General features: G+C 39.6%; 1 protein-coding gene across 1 annotated transcript in view; it reads right to left on the minus strand.

Annotated features, from left to right (window-relative positions):
* Positions 1–3985: 3985 nt before the first annotated feature.
* Positions 3986–24433, minus strand: part of LOC130123224 (uncharacterized) — a 28301-nt gene continuing 7853 nt past the window's right edge. The window contains exons 3-6 of the mRNA XM_056292357.1: positions 21549–21693; positions 18545–18957; positions 15247–15475; positions 3986–4267 (exon numbers count right to left, since the gene is read on the minus strand). Coding sequence (XP_056148332.1) covers positions 4146–4267; positions 15247–15475; positions 18545–18957; positions 21549–21693 — 909 coding nt within the window. The 3' untranslated portion in view covers positions 3986–4145. The remainder of the gene's footprint in view (positions 4268–15246; positions 15476–18544; positions 18958–21548; positions 21694–24433) is intronic.

Genomic DNA, 24433 nt, shown 5'->3' on the forward strand with positions numbered 1-24433 from the left:
TACTTAAAACTCGACAGACCTTCGTCTCGTAAGCTCACAGATGAGATTCTGATTATACGTAACACTTTTCAGAATCAAAAAATATAAATACTCTAACTTTCTGAGGCTATGTATAATGAAATTCAGTCGTCGGTTCAAGAGCACAGTTGACCTTTCGCAAAGTACCGCCCCAGAATGGTGCTTGTCCAATCCTACCTTAGTGTAAACTACTAATAAGACACGTTAGCCCCTAGCTAACGGGTCTGACCCTTTAGCCGAGCGGGTTAGTGATGTCGCCTTGTGGCGCAGTACACTCGTATCGAATCCCGCACCGGGCAAAAAAATAACCGGTTACATTGGTGGCAGCGGTGGGATCCGGAAGTGTGCAGATCCTCAGAAGTCTCTTCGGAGCGCGGAATGACAAAGCGCGAGGGCGCGGTTCCGGGGAGGGTGACGACTGTAAACTACTAATAAGACACGTTAGCCCCTAGCTAACGGATCTGACCCTTTAGCCGAACGGTTAGTGATGTCGCCTTGTGGTGCAGTACACCCCGTATCGAATCCTGCACCGGGCAAAAAAATAACCGGTTACATTAGCAACGGTCCGTCAAGCTTTCAAACACACAACAAAATGCTGAAACGGTGTGCCTAGGGGATCTGCAAATCGGATACTAGATATCTGAAAAGTTTGGAGGGGGTGTAATTTTCTTTTCCTTCCCGAAACCCAGAACGCAAGAAGCGCAATGTCGGCAATAGATTTCGCAGTATAGCAGACCCCATGGCCAGCTTAATCCATCCAAAATCAACAAAAATACCTGTCTGCTCCAAGCTAAGCTTGCTACTATCTATTATTGATAGCTAATACAGCTAACGTATTATTACTGTTACTTTTACCCACACAATGCGCTGATTTCTTCCTTCGTGTTTTGGTGTTTTCCGGCTACTTCCTGGATAGTTCTGAAATGCTTGACGGGCATAGCAACAGTAACCAAGGGGGGCGGGACTTTGCGAAAGGTCAATTTCCAGGATGATCACAAAAAAAAAGACGACTGCGTGTAGCAGTCTCTACCCTAGCGAGTTGCATAGTGCGCCCCTTAAGGAGCGGCATATCACTACACTGCTAAATCAATGAATATTAGTAGCCCTATATGTCATATGAGTTACACCTATCTATCTATCTATCTATCTATCTATCTATCTATCTATCTATCTATCTATATATATATATATATATATATATATTGTAACGTGCATGGATAAGTAGACACGCTGGTCCTTAACTTACGGGTCGGACCCTTTAGTCGACTGGTTAACGTTGTCGCATGCGGAGCGGGAGATACGGGTTCGCGTCCCGGCTGTGACGACGGTTCCCGAACTGCCCCCCGAATTCGCTACATTGGTTAGTGTAACGTGCATGGATAAGTAGACACGTTGGTCCTTGGCTAAAGGGTCGGACCCTTTAGTCGACTGGTTAACGTTGTCGCTTGCTGAGTGGGAGATACGGGTTCGCGTCTCACAGACTGTCTCCTGAATTTGCTATAATATCTATATAATCCAGTGAGTCAAGTAAATTATTTATGAGACAGTACAAGCCTGTTTCATGCCATAAGCAATCATCAGCTGTCAATAAAGATACCTCGTTATCTATACATATTCTAGCGGATTGGGGGGGGGGGCAGCTGGGACGCGAACCCGGCTCTCCCGCACCACGAGCGACAACGTTAGCCAGTCGACTGAAGGGTCTGACCTGTTAGCAAAGGGCTACCGAGCCTATTCATCCGTGATCGTTACATGGCCCCCTTCCTTCGAGATTCGCGTCCCCGCGAATCGCCACAGCCAGGACGCGAACCTGGGGCTCCCGCACCGCAGGCGACTACGTTAACCGGTCGGCTAAAGGGTCCGACCCCTTAGTCGACTGGTTAACGTTGTCGCCCCCGGTGTGGGAGATCTGAGTTCGTGTCCCGGCTGTGACGGTCTGGACGAGTTGCCCCCCGAATTCGTTACTATATATATGCATGTGTGTTTGCCTTTGTGTAACATTGGTTTTAAACAATCTAACAGTTGTTTTGAAAAAGTTCGTTTAGTTTTGTTTTTTTTACAGAAATTCAGAATAAGGAAATGTTTTAAGCTTTAGTTGTTTTGACTGGACTGTAACATTTGCGGTGGTTTTGACATTTCATTCACATGTAATTGAAAACTTATTGTGTGTGTGTGTCAAGTCAGCAATATGTGGCAAATTCTCAAACGAATCCAAAATAATAAGTTTCGCACATTTTACATATATCTGACTGTGACCCAAGTATGTATTCCCATAATAATGGAAAAAGAAAACAAAGTGGCACTTTTTAAACAAAGACCGGTTACACTTCATAGTCAAACACGACATCCATTATCATAACAAAATAAAATGAAAAACACAAAAGGCCACATATTGCTGACTTGACACACACACTAAAAGTTTTCAATTACAAGTGAATCAAATTTCAAAAACATATAATTATTTTGGCCAAAGAAAAACATTTAATGAAAAACACTTAATGTTTTTCTTTGTGTTCGAGATGCTACAGCAGTTTGAGGATGCTCTGGTTCAGTACGATGAACTGGATGCTTTCTTTACCCAGTATGTCATTAACTTTGGAGCTGGAGGTACTGAGCCCAGTGTTCTCTGATTCACTCTCTCAATGTATATAATTTACAAATGTGGATCAATACAAGTTAAGAATGGGTGTAGAAAAGAAAAAAAAAATATTTTCTATTGAATTTATCAATGCTGTTCTCACAATGAGGTCTGATTTTAGCTTTTTTTGCTGTTTTACTCTTAAAATCATTATATCATTTGATTGTGTTACAAGAACTAAATGGCCTGTGTGTTGCTGTAAAGCCCACTGAGGGAAATTTGTGATATTGGGCTATACAAATAAAATTGACTTGACTTGACTTAATGCAGTGGAAAGAAAAATGATTATATTCTTGATTAGCTTTTTGTAGGTCTGTGAAACAACACCATTTATTGAACAAACAAATCTGAATTGGCAGAACAAAGAATTAAAGGTGATGACCATTAACATAACAAACTAATATTAGTTGGAACAACAATATAATATTAGTTGGGGTAATCACATGGGACATCAAAGAGAAACCTCAAAAATCTTACTGCGTAAGGTTGCTTTGAAATTATTAATATACTCAACTTTTCTTTTTGTACAGTGTACCGAATAAACTCGTGTAAACATCTTAATCCGACTGTTGTCTTATTTGGAATAAAAGGTTTTAATCAGGTTGTTGTGCTCATTGTTCAAGGCGTTGTGTCACTCAGACATAGTCCACCGCTGTGATTGGATCATCCACAGTGAAGGCAGGGCAATGTCATCCTGGGCCTCCAATCAGAGAGAAGCTTGTGGTTTTGTTCAACCAATGTGATCAACTGGTGTGAATATTCTGGATTGTGAGCCTAAACTTAATTTCTCTCTCTCTCTCTCTCTCTCTCTCTCTCTCTCTCTCTCTCTCTCTCTCTCTCTCTCTCTCTCTCTCTCTCTCTCTCTCTCTCTCTCTCTCTCTCTCTCTCTCTCTCTCTCTCTCTCTCTCTCACACACACACACACACACACACACACAATCAGATAGAAGCTTGTGGTCTTTTTCAATCAATGTGATCAACTGGAGGGATTGTTCTGGATTGTGAACCTAATCTTAAATCTCTCTCTCTCTCTCTCTCTCTCTCTCTCTCTCTCTCTCTCTCTCTCTCTCTCTCTCTCTCTCTCTCTCTCTCTCTCTCTCTCTCTCTCTCTCTCTCTCTCTCTCTCTCTCTCTCTCTCTCTCTCTCTCTCTCACACACACACACACACACACACACAATCAGAGAGAAGCTTGTGGTCTTGTTCAATCAATGATCAACTGGAGGGATTGTTCTGGATTGTGAGCCTAATCTTAAATGTCTCCCCCCCCCTCTCTCTCTCTCACAGACACACACACACACACACACACACACACACACAATAAATGCTAAATACAGGAAATATACGAATCCATAAATGTGTATAATTCTGACAGGTCTGTCATGAGATCATATTAAACTATAATGGGATCTGCCAGTCAGGTCCAGCCCAGTTTGCAAAGTTCTGACAAGGAACCCGGGTCTGGTGGTGGGTGGGGCTGACTGGATGTTAGTCACGGGAACTTGGGCTCACGGTTGGCTCTCCTCATGTGGAAGCGGATCTCCGAGAGTTTCGAGTTTATCCCGGTACCAATCACCCCCTTCCGAGCCAGAGGGAAGCGGGACAGGGTGGCGTCTGCACAGGAGAGAGAGGGGGGGGGGGGTTAGGGCAAAGTAGAGCAATGATTTTATGAATTAATAATAACTCCTTCAAAATGCTGAATTTCTCTCATGAGTAACAGCAAAGTCTCTCTACAGATGCTGGTTCACTCGGCTGCCATCTTGGAAATGCTGCCGGGCAGTAAGCTCTTGAATAAGACAAGACCTCTATCTTTTACAATGGGGAGTTGTCTATATCTTGAAATCTGAGACACAGAGGGGAACAGTCAGGGCCCTCTAGATATATATTAAAAAAATGTTTAAAAAGTCATCAGTTCTCATTTTGATTTTCAAAACTCTAGGAAATAAACCCTTCAAACCTGCATATTCAGCTTGCTTTGGAATGTAAAGGGTTAAATGAAAGAAGTCCCTTTGTCTCACGATCAGAATTTTGCTGCCTCTGCTGTTGCTAGGAGGAAAATGGTATGTTTCTGCTCTGTGATTGGTGGTCCAGCTATAACGTTACAGAGGTCCAAGCAATAGAGTCATTTCAAGTGACATTAAAATTGACAATTATATCTTCCCTCTAAATGGGTGGGCTTTGTTATCGCTTACTGTATGACAAGATCCGCCCGCTGTGGGGGGACACAATTTAAAAAAAAATTTTTATTGACACATTCAAAAAAACATACAATGACTCACAGAGGAAACATAAGCCATATAACACATCACAATATTTCCACCATCAAAACAAATGCTGACAGAATACACGAACAAAACAAAACAAAACGGGATCTACGAAAGGTACATATACAAGTATATAAACAAAATTCATTTCTAAATCACTGGGCAAAGAAGCAAAATGCTTAAACCATGGGGACACGAATCAAAACAACAATAAACAAGATATAGCCCCATAAATCTTGCCATTTTGTTAAAATACATTCTTTTAAGAGATAAGAAAAATAATTTGAAATCATTTATGAACCAAACAAAAGAGGGCTTACTATTTCTCCATTTACTACAATGAATATGATATTTACCCAAAAGAATAATGATATTAATCATATCAGAAATAGAGGAGTTTAGGTTATCCATGTAAAACAAAATATGAGAAATGTCAAAGAAAGGAATGTCATTTACCTTAAGTGATATCCAATTTTTTAAACTGACCCAACATCTTTTAGACACAGAGCAATAGAAGAACATGTGCTCTAAAGTTTCGTCTGTTGCATTACAAAATGTACACGGATCCACTTCAAATTTAAACCTTTTCTTAAGAAAATATGCAACTGGGTAGACCTTATGAATTATTTTAAAGTGAATTTCTTTTACCGTTGGGGAAATGGGCCATTTAATAAATTTAGAATGTGCTTTCACCATAATAGACAAGGTCTCCACATTAGGACCATGTACATATGGTTCTCTATTACAATCACGAAATTCTTTGGATTTCAGAATAGCACCGATCACCTTATTATTACATTTGTTATCACATAAAGTACAATTGTTAATCACTAAATTTGGCAATACCAATTTAACATTTGAGTACATTAAGGTGTTTTGGATTAACTGAATCAGTGGTAAAGGGATTGCTTTGCAAATCCTACTGTACTCCCTGTGAGTACAAGTTAAATTGTATTTATTTAAAAAGGCCATATAGTCCAAAAGGTTGCCATTGCAATCCAATAGATCAGTTACGAACAAAATCCCTTCATCATACCAGTTACTCTTAAAATATTGATATCTTATTTATTGTAACCACTCTATTGTTCCATAAAGTTGAACCATGAGGAGATAAATTATGGCTAAATATCATTTTCCAAAAGTGAAGAATTTGTCTATGGAAATTTAACAACTTGATAGGAATCTTTCCTACCTCAAAATCACATTTTTAAAACAAAATCAAGCCCACCAATTTTTTTAAACAAGGACCTTGGTATGTGAAACCAAATAGAAGTTGGCTGTGTCAAGTATGCTTTTAGCCATTTAAGCTTAAGAGTTCCAACCAGTGATTCAAATTCTAAAGCTTTTATACCACCCTTATCATATTCTTTAACTAGCTGTGATCTTTTATATAATGGGTTTTATTTTTCCATATGAATTGGAATATAACTGAGTTGGCTTTTTTAATATTATTGGAAGAAACATATAGGGAGTGACACGGATAAACTAATTTGGAGACACCTTCAGCTTTAGATAAGATGACTCTGCCAAAAATAGAAAGATCTCTGGTTAGCCAGTGACTGAGAGATTTCTTCATAGCAGTATGCGATTAGAAATATTAATGTCATCTCTTCTAATGATATTTTTTTAGAAATTGTTATTCGTAGATATTTAACTTCAGACTCAACTCTAATTGAAGCAATTTGAGAATCTGTGCATGCATGAATGGGAAGTAGTTCACATGTTTTAATATTAAGGGATAATATCGATGCATTAGAGAATAATGAAATTGTGTAAAGGGCTTTCTTTACAATAGAATCGTTTCTTAAGAAAATTAATGTGTCATCTGCGAATTGACTCATTCAGAATTCCTTGTCAAAAATAGAAAGACCTTGAATTTCGTGATTGTTATTAATAAGAATTGTTAGTAATTGAGTGGTCAAAATAAACAATTTTGGTGATATTGGGCACCCTTGACAAATACCACATTTGACCTTGAATCTAGGGATCATTCCAGGGTTCAAAGATACAGAACTATGTACTATGTCAGTGTAAAACATCTCAATTACATTGCAAAAGTTTTCTCCAAAACCCAGAAAGTGTAGTGCTTCCAGTAAAAATGAATGTTCGATGGTATGAAATGCCTTATAAAAATCAAGAAATAACACAAAACTATCTGTATCTATTAAGTCTCAACAATCAAGCATATCAAGTAAGAGCCTATTATGGTTATGTATACTGCTATCTTTTATAAAGGCTGATAGACATTCATCGACTATTTGTGTTCAGCCCTCGTTTAATCGATTAGCACAAACGTGCCAATAGTTTGTAATCGTTACCTAATAAGGTTATCGGTCTCCAATTGTCTAATGAAAGTTTATCTTTGTTGGGTTTTGGGATTAGGGTGATAATACCTTTCTTCATAGTGGGAGAAAGTTTTTTTTGCTGAAATACATTCTAAAAAGGCATTATAGAGCAGTTCTCTTATATCTCTCCAAAAAAAAAGAGTGTCAAACTCCACGGTTAAACCGTCAAGTCCTGGTGACTTCCCAGTAGACTTCCCAGAATTGCTCTATCCAACTCTTCAATCTTAAGCTTATCCTCCATATGTTGTTTAAATTCATCATTCATCATTTTATCAAATTCTCTTAATTTTTTCAAAAAGCAATGGACAATTGTCCTTGGAAAAGTTGGATTTGTACAGGTTACTATAGAAAGCTCTTATTTCTTCATTTACTTGGTCTTGATTTTCAATAGTAACACCATTTATAAGGAACTTTTGAATTTTCCTTTTGGTTTGTCTTTGTTTTTCCAGACTAAAGAAATATGACGAATTTTTCCCTCTTCTTCAATCCATTGAACTCTTGAACGAATAAATGCCCCCTTTGCATTTTCCAAATATATATTATCCAATTGGGATTGGAGATTGTTTAATTTAGCTTGTTCCTCCAATGACAATTCAGTTTTATAACATGATCTGTTAATATCACTTACAATGTATCGCTGTTTCTGCTTTTTAAGTTTAGAAGAACATTTACTTATTTAATTGCAAGCTGTCTAACTTTAAATTTGAACCACTCCCATTCACTCAAGGAGGACATTTCCAGTTCAGCAATTTATTTAACCAGTTGTTTGGCTTCTGTGCAAAAATCTACATTTTCCAAAAGGTTATAATTTAATTTCCAGATAGAGCTAAGGTTAGACTCATTCCTACACAACAAAAAGGACAACGAGATTATGCAATGATTAATTAGAGGTGAAGCAGAGATTTCACACTTAGAGACCTCATTGACTAAATTATTTGAGATCAACCAATAATCTATCCTTGAACACTGGCCATTATTAGATGCATTAAACCAGGTATATTGTGTAGTCGTGGGATTTTTCATTCTCCAGTCAGTCAAACTTGCTTTTGTGACCAGTTCAACTATGATTTCATCATAATTATGACATTGTCCCCTTGATGGAAGACGGTCAAACCAGAGACCAGGAACCATATTAAAGTCTCCCCCCATTATGATTTTATCAGTTGTGTAAGACACTTTCCATTCCTCCAACAACTTACTAAGGGATGCAAATAAATTTTTGTTCTGGGTTTTTACACATAACCAAATATAGTTTACCTCATTCATTTTCAACACCAGCATTAGCCAATGACTATTAATATCACGTCTGAACTTAATTACACTTCCAGGGAACCGGTTTAACAATATCATTACGCCAGCCGAATGTGATGTCCCATGACTTAAGAAAACTGAGTCTTTCCCATTGCTGTTTCCATAATTTTGCTTCTGTTTCAACTGAATGAGTTTTTTTGCAAGAACACACAATTTGTCCTTTGCTCCTTACAAAAAAGAAAAGTTACCTTACGCTTCACATTATTTTTCAACCCCCTAGTATTTAACGATATAAAAGAAAACATTTAACTAGTCAGGAACCTTTAAGAAATGCGCAAAAGATTTAACGATGCGCAGGAATCAGTAATTTAGTCCTTATCAGACATGTTTAGTGCAATAACCTTAAGTTTCATTTGAACAAAATGAACAATCTAACAATATCAGCATGTACCCGTTTAGAACAAAGGCACCCTAAAAACATTTATTCAGTGTCTACTCGTCGGTTGTCAATCACTGCGTAACCTACCTCCAGGAAAGCTCTTTCCCTTTCTCCTTGCACCCTGAACTAACGGCCACAGTTTGCTACAAGCCTCCCGATCTTCTTTGGAGAAATCTTCTTTGAAGCGTATGTGCATCTCGCTGCAAACTCTCGCATCTCTCGATCTCTTCCAGACGTCATCCCGCACGGTTCTCATCCCGAATTGGACTATAATTGGCCTCGGTGTGTTGTTAGAGGTAGCAGCGCTGCCCTTTGCTCCCGGGCGGTGAACAGTATCCACCGTCTCGCGCAGCCGGTCTGTAGACAACTCTTGTGAAAATCGTAATGACAATTTCTCTTGTGTCTTCTCCATCTTTCTCTGGTAAACCAATCAGCCTCAAATTCCTTCGTCTTATGTAGCGAGCTTGTTCCATACGTGCATTCCTTAGCGTCTTGTTTTCTTTCTGCAGCTCACTGATTTCCTTTCGAAGCACAGCGATTCCCTCCTTGTTCTCTTTAGTTGCCACTGTGTTGGCTTCAATGCGTTTTTCAGAAGTTGTCTTTTCATCCATCTTTTGGGTCAGAGCTTGCGCTGCACGGAGAATCGCTGCGGCTGTACTGTCATCCACCTTCATGTTATCACCTTGCGCTTTGAATTTCTTGGGTTTCGGACTTTTAATTGGCGTGTGAGTCCAATTTATTTTTTCTTCCTTAGAAGTCTCTTCATCCACATAAATTTCTTCTACGTTGCCGTCATCGCGCACCTCGCGAAGAGCTGTTAGGTTGTACTTGTGGTCCGTCATACTAACAAACTCGTTGTTTCCTTTGTTCCAAAGTCTTCGGTACTTCAATATAAATTATTTTTTCAAGGTATTTTGATACTGTTATCTTAGTTAAACAATATTAGGTTACTGCTCGTAAAGGACCATATGACAAAAGGACTCTGACAAAAGTTTCAAGGACTCTATGACAAAAGTTTAGCCGGAGCCTGCAAGAAGTGGGAAGTCGGATGTGGGTATTTGTTCTGGTCGCTGCATTAGCGCCTCCTCTGGACGGTCGGGGAGCTCTCAGGATCGGCAGAGAGGGGGTGGAGCAGCGACTGGGACGGCTCAAAAAGAGTGAGGTAATTGGCCAGGTACAATAGGGGAGAAAAAGGGGGAAAATTGAAAAAAAAAACTGCTACTCACTCCACCATCTTGAATCCTCTGGGGGACACGAATCACAAGCTAGCAAAAAAAAAGAAAAGCCAGTTAACTTGTTAGCTAGCTAGTTAGCCTGTGGGTTCTTGGGTAAGATGGCGGACTGAGCAGGTGTACTTGCCAGAGCTTATGCAAAAGTTCCTCAATAGTATTAAATAATCCCCTCAAAGAAGTTTTGGATTACGAGTCTAAAAATGCCAAACAAAGAAAATGAAGTGAAATCTAGGAAAAAGGATAAAGATATGACAACGAAGCTAGCAACAAGGATGATGTATCGGACGCGCTTCTACTTCATGACTACGTGATGGAGGCTACTAAAGTGTCGACGAGCTAGAAGATTCCCCATTAAGCATACCATCTAAGGGCTCCCATGTTCGGAAATGGGTAAAGCCAAATGAGGAATCTGCACTTGAGCCCGTTCTGACTGCAATAACACCCTGGACACCAGATTTGATAAACAAGAAAAAAAGTTGGAAGATACCAATACTCATAAGGAGAATAGTACAATTGGCAGCCTGGCTACAGCATTGGAATTCAATGCGGCGGAACTCAAAGAATGCAAAATTAAAGTAACTGCTTTAGAAGAGAAAGTGGCAGCTCTGGAAAAAGAAAACACCGGCCTTAAAGAAAGATCGGACGAACACGAAAGGTACAGCAGGCGGTGGAATCTGAGAATAAAAGGCATGAAATAAACGGTAAATTAAAAGACAAGGGAGGAGGTGATTAACCTAGTCAAGAAGGTTGCACCGCAATAGGCACAGAACATGGATGAGATAGTAGAGACTGTTCATCGGGAGAAAGGAGGAGAGAAGAGAACGCGCCAGGTCATTATCAAATTTGTCAAACATCAACACAGAGTTGAGATTTGGAGAATGACGAAGGAGTCGGAAATATGCTGGAAAGCGGGAGTTCGCTTTACTGAAGACTTAGCCATGGCAGATAAACAGGCTAGAGAAGCTCTTTGGCCTCAGATACAAGAAGCGAGAAAGGCTGGGAAGAAAGCATACTATCGCGGACCCTTTGGATTCATTGATGGGCAACGGATCTAGTTGACAGAGTGAACATTGATATATAATCCTACCGGTAAAAACATTAAACAAATGATGGAAGAGGGTGGATTTTTTTTCTTCCCCAGAGGAACTTCTGAGTGGAGGATACATTTAGAAAGGTTGGTTCTTTTCATGTTCTTTTCATTGTTCCTAACAAAGCGTTGTGAGGTTAAACTTGTATTTTTCCCATTCTATATGTTTTCTCTAAAATCAGAGATTTCTTTTCTATCGTTAAATGCAAGAGGTCTTAAGGACAATGTAAAATGCAAGGCTATTTTTTTGTTTTGTGAAGGTCTTAAAGCACACTGCATACACAGTAAAATCCTGAGTGTTAATTTAACATCCTGAGTGTTAATTTAACTCTGAGAGTGTACAAATGGATCCTTTCGGGTCCATTTGTACACTCTCAGAGTTAAATTAACACTCGGTTTTTTTACTGTATATTTTTGCAAGAGACTTATTCATGTGAAGAGGACACTATATTTTGGAAGAACTAGTAGGGAGACGAAGTTCTTTTTTTCTCATGGCAGTAATCGATCTGGGGGTGTGGCCATATGTTTTTTTTTATAGATTCCCTGGGGAGGTAGTAACATTCAAACGTGATAAGGATGGTAATTGGATTGTTGTGGTTGTAAATTTAGAGGGGTAATTTACAATTTTGATTAATATCTATGGATATGATAACATTGGTCAAAACAAAATATTATTAGGCGCTCTCACAGAAATTATTGCTGAATATAAGCAAACTTATGGTATAGGATTTACTTTAATAGGTGGAGATTTTAATATGGCACCGGATGAGTGGTTAGATAGATGTTCATTTTTTCATAATGATTACCATTACACCACTGTATTGAAGGAATTCACGAATGTCAATTATTTTATTGATATTTGGACAGAAAAAACCCCACATAGGAGACAATTCTCTTGGATAAAACCCAATGGGAGATCAAGATCCAGAATAAATCTTTGGCTGGTGACTCCAGAAATCACAAATTCTGTGACTAACGTCACAATGTCTGCTGCTCCATTGACAGACCATTGTGTAATTGAAATAGCTCTGAAACCAGATAGTAATCATAAATGTCGAAAAAATTATTGGAAGTTCAGTGCTGATCTGTTAAATTTAGAAGAATATGTTAAGGAAGTAAAGGCATTAATGGTGGAAATTAAAAGTGATACAGAAATAGATAATGTAGGAAATGGGAATATGTAAAATAAAAGGTCAGGGGTCATCAATTAAACTCAGATGTCAACAGCAAAGGGAATATGAATATAAATTGATTTAAGAAATCAAGGAATGTTGTAGAAAAATTGAGTTATCAGATGAAAACAAAGCAAATATATTGAGTTTACAAGCCAGATTGGATAACTTGTTCATCCAAAAGGCACAAGGAGCTTATGTTAGATCCAGAGCTAAATGGATAGAACAAGGGGAAAAGAACGAGTCTTGTTTTTATGGACTGGAAAGGAGGAGACAAGAAAGAAATACAATAAATGTTTTGATGATCAATAATAGAGAATGTTCTGACACAAAGGTAATTTCTGAAGAAATTCATCAATTCGATTCCAAATTATACTCCTCGTCCTATTTAGCTGAGGATTCATTATAATTTCTTGAAAGTATTAAACATTATATTCCCGAAGTTGATTTGGCATTTAAAGAAGTGTGTAATTCTGAGATTAGAATGAAGGAAGTAGATGAAGCTATTAAGCAAATGTCAGTATAGGTAAAGCTCCTGGTCAAGATGGTCTAACCTCAAACGTTTATAAAATGTTCTGGGAAAATATAAAATAAGTGTTATTTAATGCCCTAAAAGAATGTATTGAAAACAATAATTTAATGTCGACAATGAAGCAAGGCATTATTACTTTGTTACCTAAACCGGGTAAGGACAAAAGATTTATTGATAACCTGAGACCAATAATTTTATTGAATGTGGATTACAAGTTATTTACTCATATTATTGCCAATCGGATTAAAGTAGGTATAGGACAGATAATAAGTGAAACTCAGTTGGGATTTCTTAAAGATAGGTCTGTACATAATAACAACATTAGGCTGGTTCTTGGTTTACTAGATTATAATTATTTGATTGAAGACAATGGTTTCAAAATGTTTTTAGATTTTGACAAAGCCTTTGATTTAGTTGAACATCCATTTATAATAAAGTCTTTAGAATATTTTGGTTATGGGCCAAAATGTATAAAGGTAATTAATATGATGTATAATGGCATTAATAGCTCAGTTTCTCTTCCTAAAGGAACATCTAAAAGATTTGAGGTTAAACAAGGGATTCGACAGGATTGTTCTTGCTCCCCTTTATTCATTTATTTTAGTTGCAGAATTGCTGGCTATTTGTATAAAAAATTTGTCTAGACATTGAGCCTTTAAATGTGCTAGGCAATCATCTGGTCATCATTACTCAGCTGGCAGATGATACTACCATCTTCCCCAAGGGGTCAGAACAGATCCCTCTGATAATCAAGAAAATAGATGAGTTTTCTAAAGCATCTGGACTACATTTAAATTTAAAAAAAATGTGAACTAATTGCTATACATGACCATCCACTAATAGATTTGTATGATATTCCAGTAAAAAATTAAGTAAAATACTTGGGAGTGGCTATAACAAAAGATCGTAAAACTAGAGAAGAACTAAATATATCTTCGGACATATTTTGATTATTAAAATTGAAACATCTATAATTATGTACCCAGCTTTTTCATTAGCCATTCCTGACAATTTAATTAAATCAATTAATTAAACAAATTTCAACTTTATTTGGAAAAACAAACATCATTATATTAGAAAAGAGGATGTGGTAAAACCATTAGAAAGGGGGCTTAAATGTGATTGACTATGAGGCAATGAAAGAAATGATAAAATCAAAATGGTTACAACAATTCAAACAAAATAATAATGGATTCTGGTTTAATATACCTTCTAAAATATTTAATAAGTGCGGTGGGATAGATTTTCTGTTAAGATGTGATTTCTGTATTGCCAAACTACCTATTAAGTTGTCTAGATTTCATCAGCAGGCTCTCTTATCTTGGAAACTGGGTTATAAGCAAAGTTTCATGCCACACGGCTCGCCGATCTGGAATAACAGATGTATCTTATTTAAAAGAAAATCTTTGTTATTATGATTGGGTGGAGAGAGGTATTTGGTCTGTTTTACATTTGATGGATTCAAGAGGAAATCTTCTAGAGTACAATGAATTCAGTGGTAAATTCAATGTGACGTATACAAAAAACAAGAACAATACTCAGTGGTTATCAAGGCAATCCCACAAGTAATGCTGAATAATGATAAAAGGGATGTTGCCTTATGACGTGTTATTACCACAGATGCTGTCACGTTACATAGACAATCTCGATTTTACGGAGAAAAAATGCACAGACAAAATTGTAAGGGGTGCCCTTACGTCCGTACTCTTTCCTCTAACATTAAAAAGAAAACCATTAAAAAAAATCTACTAAAAGATTATCCTAAAGAGATTATAGTGGCCCACATGTATAATAGAAAATATGGCCCGAATATGCCAAATCAAATGTGAGCCTTTTTTTGGCAAAGATGCGGTGCTCTCGGCAACATGTAATCTGGATGTGACCCTGAAGTGGCCTGTGTGGTAAATGGTGAATATGGCCCAAATATCACAAAACAAATGTGGGCCTCCTTTGGCAAATATGTGGCACATGCGGCATTGCTATGGCTTGGTTCAGGCCCAGATCTGGCAAACAGGAGTGGACCACCCAAGAGCCATCATTCCACGCGGTATGTGGGCCGGATGGAAGTGTCAGTGTGGGATGGGTCTGGGCCACAGCAATTTTGCTATCTGGGTTGCGAATGGTGGATTTTCTTGGACTGGACAAAGGTGCCTTATGTTGTTAGTGCTGCCGTCTTTAGTGTTTCAAATTGTCCTATTCTAAACTGATAGTGTACTGTCTCCTTTATAATTTAAACTGTAACACCTCCTCCTGTTGTTATGTGCTACCTACTAAAGATGGCGTTGATTTTGTGGGGGTCCAGGGCGCTGCGTTGTGGATGGAAGGCCGCTCTGCGGCTCCGTCCCCCTCTCAGATTGCTGTTCATCAGGGTGTCCATATCAAACACGCCCAGCAACAGTGTCCGGGCCATGGCGGTGGCAGACTGCGCCTGATTGGCTGCGTTCCAGGAGCGCATGTCACAGAGGACGCCGGAGCCGGGGAAGACCTCGACAAAGTTGACCTGCAGAGAGACAGGGGACGTCATGTATTCACTCAGATTTGGTTGTATAAATGGTTGACCCAGTGGTTATTATCCCGGATATTAGTTTTTGACCGGACATTCCAGTTTTCAAATGATTTCTCCAGGTTCAGTCAGAGAAGTCAACCAGACGTCTAATCGTGTGGTGTTTTTTTTCTCCAAAACCAACAATTAGAATGCTGGTCAGTGTAAGCAAATGTCATTTAAAGTCATCTTTCTTTCATGCAGGTAAGGAGTGAATGATTAGTTATTGATTAGCACACAGATTACCAACAATGATTTCTTTCGGTATATGCGCATTCGAGGCATATGGTGTTCAAACATATCGCAGAAATTGGATCCTGTTTCTGCTGGAATAATTTATGTTATTTTCTAAAAGTGGTGGTTGTTGATAATATTTGGATTAGGGCTGTCACGATATAAGATTTTCACTACATGATTATCATGGCCAAAAGAATTCATGATAACAATATTAGCACGATATCTTTAAAAAAAACTTTAAAAAAAAAAATAATGCTATAAGTCAAATTAATCTTTAACTTCATTGTGAGTTTTGTCTCTTTTTTTGGCAAATGAATTACACTCAAAATACGAGTGTCGAGAAGTGGAGAGAGTCTGTAACCATAACTATACAAAAGTGTACAAAAAGAAAATTTACACTTAATGGATAGTGAAAAGGCAACCAGATGAACTGATGCACAAAAGATCCTGTGTGTGTGTATGTGTGTGTGTGTGTGTGGGGGGGGGGGTGTTGGGAAAGGAAGACAAAGTGAGAACGGAAAGAAACGGAAATGATTTAAGGATGCTTAAATTTACACAGTATTATGTGTATTATTAACATGATATCAGTATTTCATTTTTTATATATCATGGTTATCGTCAATACCAGTATATTGCAACATCCCTAATTTGGATTTGATTCTAATTTTTAGCAGTGCTTAGAAATTAAATATCTGTAATTGTGAGAACACACACACACACACCTTTGAAGTAAAAGTACACACCTCCAGGACATCATGTTGTAAATCTCATGTGATAAGGAACAGTTCCGCTTGGTTGTGCTCCATGACCAATATATCGAAAACAAAATAAATATGAAATTTTGGGATAAAACTACTACTACTACTACTACTACTACTACTACTACTACTTTTGGCTGCTCCCGTTAGGGGTCGCCACAGTGGATCATCCATTTCCATCTCTTCCTGTTCTCTGCATCTTCCTCTTTTCCTCTTCCCTGGCAGCTCCATATTCAGCATCATTCTCCCAATATACACAGCATCTCTCCTCCGCACGTGTCCAAACCATCTCAATCTTGCCTGTCTTGCTTTGTCTCCAAACCGTCCAACCTGTGCTGTCCCTCTAATATAATTGTTCCTAATCCTGTCCTTCTTTGTCACTCCCAATGAAAGTCTTAGCATCTTCAACTCTGCCACCTCCAGCTCCACCTCCTGTCTTTTCGTCAGTACCACTGTCTCCAAACCATACAACATAACTGGTCTCAACAACCATCTTGTAAACCTTCCCTTTAACTCTTGCGGGTACCCTTCTGTCGCAAATCACTCCTGACACTCTTCTCCACCCACTCCACCCTGCCTGCACTCTCTTCTTCACCTCTCTTCTGCACTCCCCATTACTTTGAACAGTTGACCCCAAGTATTTAAACTCATCCACCTTCGTCACCTCTACTCCTTGCATCCTCACCATTCCGCTGTCCTCCCTCTCATTCACACATATGTATTCTGTCTTGCTCCTACTGACTTTCATTCCTCTTCTCTCCAGTGCATACCTCCAACTCTCCAGGCTCCCCTCAACCTGCTCCCTACTCTCACTAAGATCACAATGTCATCCGCAAACAATATAGTCCACGGAGACTCCTGCCTGATCTCATCCGTCAACCTGTCCATCACCATTGCAAACAAGACAGGGATCAGAGCCGATCCTTGATGTAATCCCACCTCCACCTTGAACCCATCCATCATGCCTACCACATAACTCACCACTGTCACATTTTCAAATTTTGTCATTGTCAAATTTTGGGCTAAAACCATTACATAAATTAAATGTAGAACTAGGGATGGGTATCTTTAATATTTTAACGGTACTACTACCCTTACCGATACTGCTTATCGATCCAGTACTTTAACGGTACTCTTATCGATTCTTTTTGTTACTTCTGTAAGAGGAAAAAACAAAACAAATTAAGAACAGAATTACATTGCTTTATTTTCTCATGTCTGGACAGAGTGTTGCTTTTAATCATTAATCCATGTTTGTATAATTTAGTTAACTCTGTGTGGGTTCTAGGCTGCTAGCATACATAACATACCTGAGGTGGATGGGCCAACGAGCGATGGACTACGAGCTAGGCCGTCAAAGACAGCATTTCTCCGCCTGTATTTGATGCACTTTAGCTGGATGTTTCTAAAGATTGCATGTTTCCACTCTTACATGCAAAAGACATGTTGCACTTGTGGCAACCAGCATTGTCAGCATCGACTAGTGTGTGTCTGTGAGAGAGAGAGCAGGAGAGAGCGAGAGAGCTGGCCCCGTCCCTCGGCTCACATATACGACAGGCTCCAAGAAAGAGACCTCTCTTCTGGACTGGGAATAGTGAAAATGCATCATAGACAAATATCTTAATCTTATCGCAAATTAGAAACAGAGTTGGTGAGATAAAAGGTTTAAGACAGTGTTTGTGTAGCCTAAATAAATAAGAAATTTATTTTCTTAATTTCTCCAATACCGATAGCAGAACCGTTAACATCGGAGCGTATCAATGCTATGGTCTAATAAGTTAGCACTGGTGCCTGTTTAATACTGGGTTTCAGTACCCATCCCTATGTAGAACTAATAAAAAATATATTTTATTGTACTGGAATAGCTGTTTGACTAAAGGAAGGGTTTAAATGAATCAACACCACCACCTGGAAGGTGAACGTGAGGGGAAAGGACTACATATAACTAAATGAAAGTGATCTGATTAAAAAAATGGAGACTGTAATCTGCTAAAGTAAACGGAGGAAAAAAACCACATGATTAGCTTATTACATGGGAGTTGGCATCGCCGTTAGCACAGCTGCTCTCTGAGCATCTCCTCCTCATTTCGGCCAGGTCGGTCTGGCTGCACATAGGCACCTCCCCCCCAATATCACCCCCCAGCCCCATGTCTCCTCCTGTCACCTCCTCTTCGCCCGAGCTGATGGGCGCACCGTAGTCTGACATGTCTCCATTCAGGTCCTCGTGTCCCAGTGCTGAGTGGTTGGGCAGGGGGTAGGAGTGGGTGTGGCCAGGGGGGCTGTAGTCCCCACCCTGAGAGGAGTGATTGGTCATGGGTTGATGATGCTGGTAGGAGGTGTAGTCATCTCCTCTCCCTATTGCCATGGAGATGGAGGTTGGAGAGGCATGGGGATGGTTGGCCTGGCCCAGGGTCTGCCACATGGTGGATAGCAGACCAGGGATCTCTTGGAAATGGAGGAAGAATAAGAAAAGAAAGTAAACAGAGTCAGATGTCAAAAGTTGACAGATGGCAGCCTGCCGGTCACTTCGTCCAAACTCCAAACTTTATTTAAACGAGACAAACTCATGTGGTGAGAAGCTGCTGCTTTGCCACCGAACCAGGAAGAACACATGCTGTAATTTTACAATTGTCATTTGATTCACTTTCTGCAATTCTAAGGATGAAATTCACATTTAGGATGAAAGCTTGTGGGGTTTGTGGCTGTGTCAATTTTCATTTGACTGGTTGTCTGTAGGAAGAGATGATTTATCAAATCCACTGATTCCCGTCTACCTTCAGGGAATTACTAGAATGTCACCTGGATTTGTAATTTGGATCACAAACGATCCCATCAGGCCCTTTTCATTCACACTTGCTATTTCTGTGGATACTATGTAATACATAGTATGTAATATGTAATTTCTCTTGCACACTATGTAAAGAAAACCAGCGGTTAGAAAGATGGAAAGTCTTTCTGTTGTCATTGAAAACAATATATACAAAAAAAATCCATCAAAGGCATAATTTTAACAGCTCAGACAGATCAGAACAAGTTATTTGGTCACTGTCATATTGATAACTGTTGTGACATTTTAATGTGATGGGAGAAGTTAACATCAGAGTTTGATGAGTAAAGATCAACCTATAGAATGAGAAACAACACATTTAAAGGATAATGCAGTTTTTTTTAGAGTTAGGCTCTCGGTCCTGTGATCAATATCTACAAAATGAAGCTGGTGAGTAAAATAATATAATTTATATGGAAAAAAATTAAAATAAAGCCGAGTTTATTTAAAAACAGAATTATCCTAGGGCATCCAGGTAGGGTAGCAGTCTAGTCCGTCACCTACTAACACGGGGATCACCGGTTCGAATCCCTGTGTTACCTCCGGCTTGTTCGGGCGTCCCTACATGCACAATTGGCCGTGTCTGCAGGTGGGAAGCCAGATATGGGTATGTGTCCTGGTCGCTGCACTAGTGCCTCCTCTGGTTGGTCAGGGAGGAGAAACTGGGGGGAATAGCATGATCCTCCCATGCGCTACGTCCCTCTGGTGAAACTCCTCACTGTCAGGTGAAAAGAAGCGGCTGGCGACCCAACATCTATCGGAGAAGGCATGTCTGCAGCCCTCCCTGATTCAGTAGAGGGGTTGGAGCAGCGACTGGGATGGCTCAGAAGAGTGGGGTAATTGGCTAGATACAATTGGGGAGAAACGGGGGAAAATCCCCCCAAAAAAAAAAAAAACAGAATTATCCTTTAACTGTTTACTGATGGCAGGATGAGGTTTCTCCCTGGACGGTGCTGTCTAACCGAAGGATTGTCTGTATACTTGGATATTTCTGACTGATGGCCCATCTAATGTAGTTGTAATGTGACTTGTTTACATCTTGTATTAATAAGATTTTCTGATCCAGAAAAGGTATCTGGACAGAAACTCTACGATAATGTCAGGTGTAAATGGGGTCATTCTCCATAAACATGTTATACCTGATTCATTTATTTTTTTATCTATTTAAAAAAAAAATTGGGATTTCCCCCCCCTTTTTCTCCCTAATTGCTTTTTTTCCCTCCCCTGTTGTATCCGGCCAATTACCCCACTCTTCTGAGCTGTCCCAGTAGCTGATCCACCCCCTCTGCTGATCCGGGGTGGGCTGCAGACATGCCTCCTCCGATACATGTGGAGTCGCCAGCCGCTTCTTTTCACCTGACAGTGAGGAGTTTCTTCAAGTGGATGTAGCATGTGGGAGGATCACGCTATTCCCCCCAGTTCCCCCTCTCCCCCGAACAGGCGACCCGACCAACCAGAGGAGGTGCTAGTGCAGTAAGCAGGACACACCCACATCCTGCTTTCCACCCACAGACACAGCCAATTGTGTCTGTAGGGACGCCCGACCAAGCCGAAGGCCACATGGGGTTGTTATCCGGCGATTCTCGTGTTGGCAGGCAATGGAATAGACCAGCAAACCACCTGGATGCCCCTTTCCCCCCAACTGTATCTGGCCAATTACCCCATTCTTCCGAGCTGTCCTGGTTGCTGCTCCACCCCCTTTACCAATCCGAGGAGGGCTGCAGACTACCACATGCCTCCTCCGATACATGTGGAGTTGCCAGTCGCTTCTTTTCACCTGACAGTGAGGAGTTTTGCCAGGGGGACGTAGCGCATGGGAGGATCACGCTATTTCCCTCAGTTCCCCCCCATGAACAGATGCCCCGATTGACCAGAGGAGTCGCTAGTGCAGCGACCAGGACACATACCTACAGCCAGCTTCCCACCCACAGACATGGCCAATTGTGTCTTTAGGGACGCCCGACCAAGCTGGAGGTAACACAGGGATTCGATCCGGTGATCTCCATGTTGGTAGGCAACAGAATAGACCGCCACGCTACCTGGATGCCCCCATACCTAATTTATTTAATCCAGGATTTCTTCTTTTGACTGTCTCTGTGTCTTACTGAGAAAGACCTCAACAGGAAATGACATCACTGATGGACATGAGGGCTGCTGTATGGATCAGTATCAGATCAGTCTAACAAATAAAAATCTGTCTATGGCTCACCATTAACCAGCATGTTTCTCAGCCTCTGGTTCTCGGCTCCCATCACGGCCTTCTCTCTCTCCAGCTCTCGGACTCGTGAGCGGAGGAACTGAAGCTCGGCCGTCTGGGATGAAGTCAGAGAAATGCCGGACTCCACCTTCACCGTCTGAGGACACACCGGAGATTCAGTTAACAGACTGCTTTATTAAAGAGAAACTAAACTAAACCCTAGACCATTTTAGTGACATCTCTAGGTTAAAAACCATGTAAAGGTTAAAAACCTGGCAGGCTCGTCATGGTACTCTGTGATGTTAGCATAGCAGGATAAACACAGCTGCAGCTAATAACATTAATAATGGATCTGTTGTATGTAGGTGTGCCAAAGAACCAGTATTGACAGCTGTTAGTGTCTGTCTACCAATGTTTTTATGTGTGAACACAAGACATGTGGAAAAGATGGTTTTTGGTCCCATCTGGACCACTTCCACGTGTGGTTCTAAATCAGAAACATGTCTGATAGGTGACTTGAGACTGAATGATAAAGTCTGAATTTATGTGGATTTTATGTCACTCTACAGCTCACTGTCATCATCTCTGTGTTGGTGGGTTTAATATGAAGTTCAGTGGTTTGACCAGAATAGAACAAGATGGAGACATCTGAAATCGGTGCTGGAGAAGTCTCTGATTTCGGGTCTCTGTGGAAACTAAACTCGAGGACACATCTCAGTGTTTAGACAGTGGGTTGGTGGCAGTTTTCAGTCTGCAGTGTGAATGCAGTCGGAGTCTGAAAGTGATTCTGAACTGTTTGGTCCACAGTGTGAACAGGACAGGAAGGACAGGGACTGGAAGTGAAGGAGAACGAGGACAAGTATCAGAATACTAACATTAATCTAACACAGACTACAAAACTAAATTATTCAACTACTATTAACTATATTCAATAATATTCATTTGCTCAGGATTTACAATGTGTTAAAAATAAATATAATAAGGATTCAAATCTTGTGTACCGCTCAGTAAATAAAAAAAAATTACAAATGAGACATATTGCATCAGAATGGCATTAAAACGCATTTTCCCCCTATTCCGACTGGAAGTCGAGAAACTAAACGTTCACTGCTGAAAGAACTGGACAGGGAAGGTTGTGGTGTCAAGTCCATCTTGTTAGCATTCATTACAGGTGTATGTGTGTGTGTGTGTATGTGTATGTGTATGTGCAAACGTGCGCGCTGTAAGCACATGTACCAGTGATAGTGCCATGCTTTATTCATTGAGCTACACAGGACTCAGCCCTACATGTCTGATTTTACATAAGTCACCGCCAGCCATTATGAGACGCATTGTCAATGTCATTGAAAGCTTCACTGTGAACTGTGTCATGTCATGTAATCACATGAAAATCTCATTAGAAAAGAATCCACGCCATTCCAACCCTATCATGGAATAGAAATACTTGTTGTTCTCAATGTGGCAGCAAACCCAGACAGCTCATTATGTCACATTTCATGAGGTTTCACCAGCTTACGAAGCTGTCCTGTCAAAATAGCCAGCAGGAATGAGGTGGTCCCTCAGGGAAAGGCAAAAATAGGGCCAGCATTAAATTCTGCCAATTGCTCATTGATATGCTAATTGAATTGGGTTTGGTCAAATGTTTGTCTGCCAGCTGGCTTCCTGAACACTGCGTCCAACTTGAGGAGATGCAGAACCGTAAAGTCGACCTTAATAAATAAAACCCCCTTAATGAAGGTGGAACCCAGTTGAATAACTTACACATTATAACAGCAGTGTAACACGGCTACGACACCACTTATGAACATGTACTGTTCAAAGTTTATACAGACACTGTTTTGGTAGACTGCCTACAGTGTCCCTGTTGAAGATCATGTAGTAGATCATATATATATAAAATAAATATATATATATATATATATATATATATACACACACACACACACACACACACACACACACACACAGAGCGAGAGAGAGAGAGAGAGAGAGAGAGAGAGAGAGAGAGAGAGAGAGAGAGAGAGAGAGAGGATAAAATACTGCATCTCCTTTGTACAGCCTTCTACACGATGTGTACTATAAGCATATATCAATCAAAAACAAAAAACAAGTTTAAAATAGAAAATAATATGAAATAATGATGATGAATGAATGAATGATGATTTATTTTGAACATGTAATAAGCAGGATATAACACAGATAAGCCATTGCCAATAATCTGAAGTGATCAGCAAATCCACACATTAAACTCAGCTAACAAATCTCAGTATGCATCAGATTATTTGTTACATGTTTGAAAAGCAGTAGGAGGAAGTATACACTTATTTTTTCCTACCCCTTCTCTCCTACTCTTAAGTTAATTCAGCTACTATACATTTCAAACTCAATTCCCACTGTACTGTATAGTTCAAATTCAATGCAAGTTGTGCTGCACAATACAAACTCAACTACTGTGAACAAAAAGAGAAAAAAAACATCAAAAACACACGAGAGAAAGAGAAAAAAGAAAAACACATGCTAATGTCATGTATCAGGAATAAATAAATCTCAATGCTACGTACAACCCAAATATCCACTCAGTGTCCTAGGAAAAAAAATGAGAGCTATATAAAACTTAGTTAACACAACTCTTCATCATCCCTATACCTCTTGAAAATCAGACCTTTGAACTCCTTGAACTGCGTAATATTTGTACTTTGTTTGAGTTCCATGCTCAAACTGTTCCACAATTTTACCCAACAGATTGAATTGCCCATAATCTTCAAAGTTGTACGAACACATAATTTCTTAAAGTTTAACTTCTCTCTCAAATTACATTCCCCTTCTCTATCTGAGAATAGTTTTTTGTAATTACTCAGTAGTAGATTGTTTCTTGCTTTGAACATTATTTGTGCTGT

The sequence above is a fragment of the Lampris incognitus genome, chromosome 13, assembly GCF_029633865.1.
Source record: "Lampris incognitus isolate fLamInc1 chromosome 13, fLamInc1.hap2, whole genome shotgun sequence".
Lineage (NCBI taxonomy): Eukaryota > Metazoa > Chordata > Actinopteri > Lampriformes > Lampridae > Lampris > Lampris incognitus.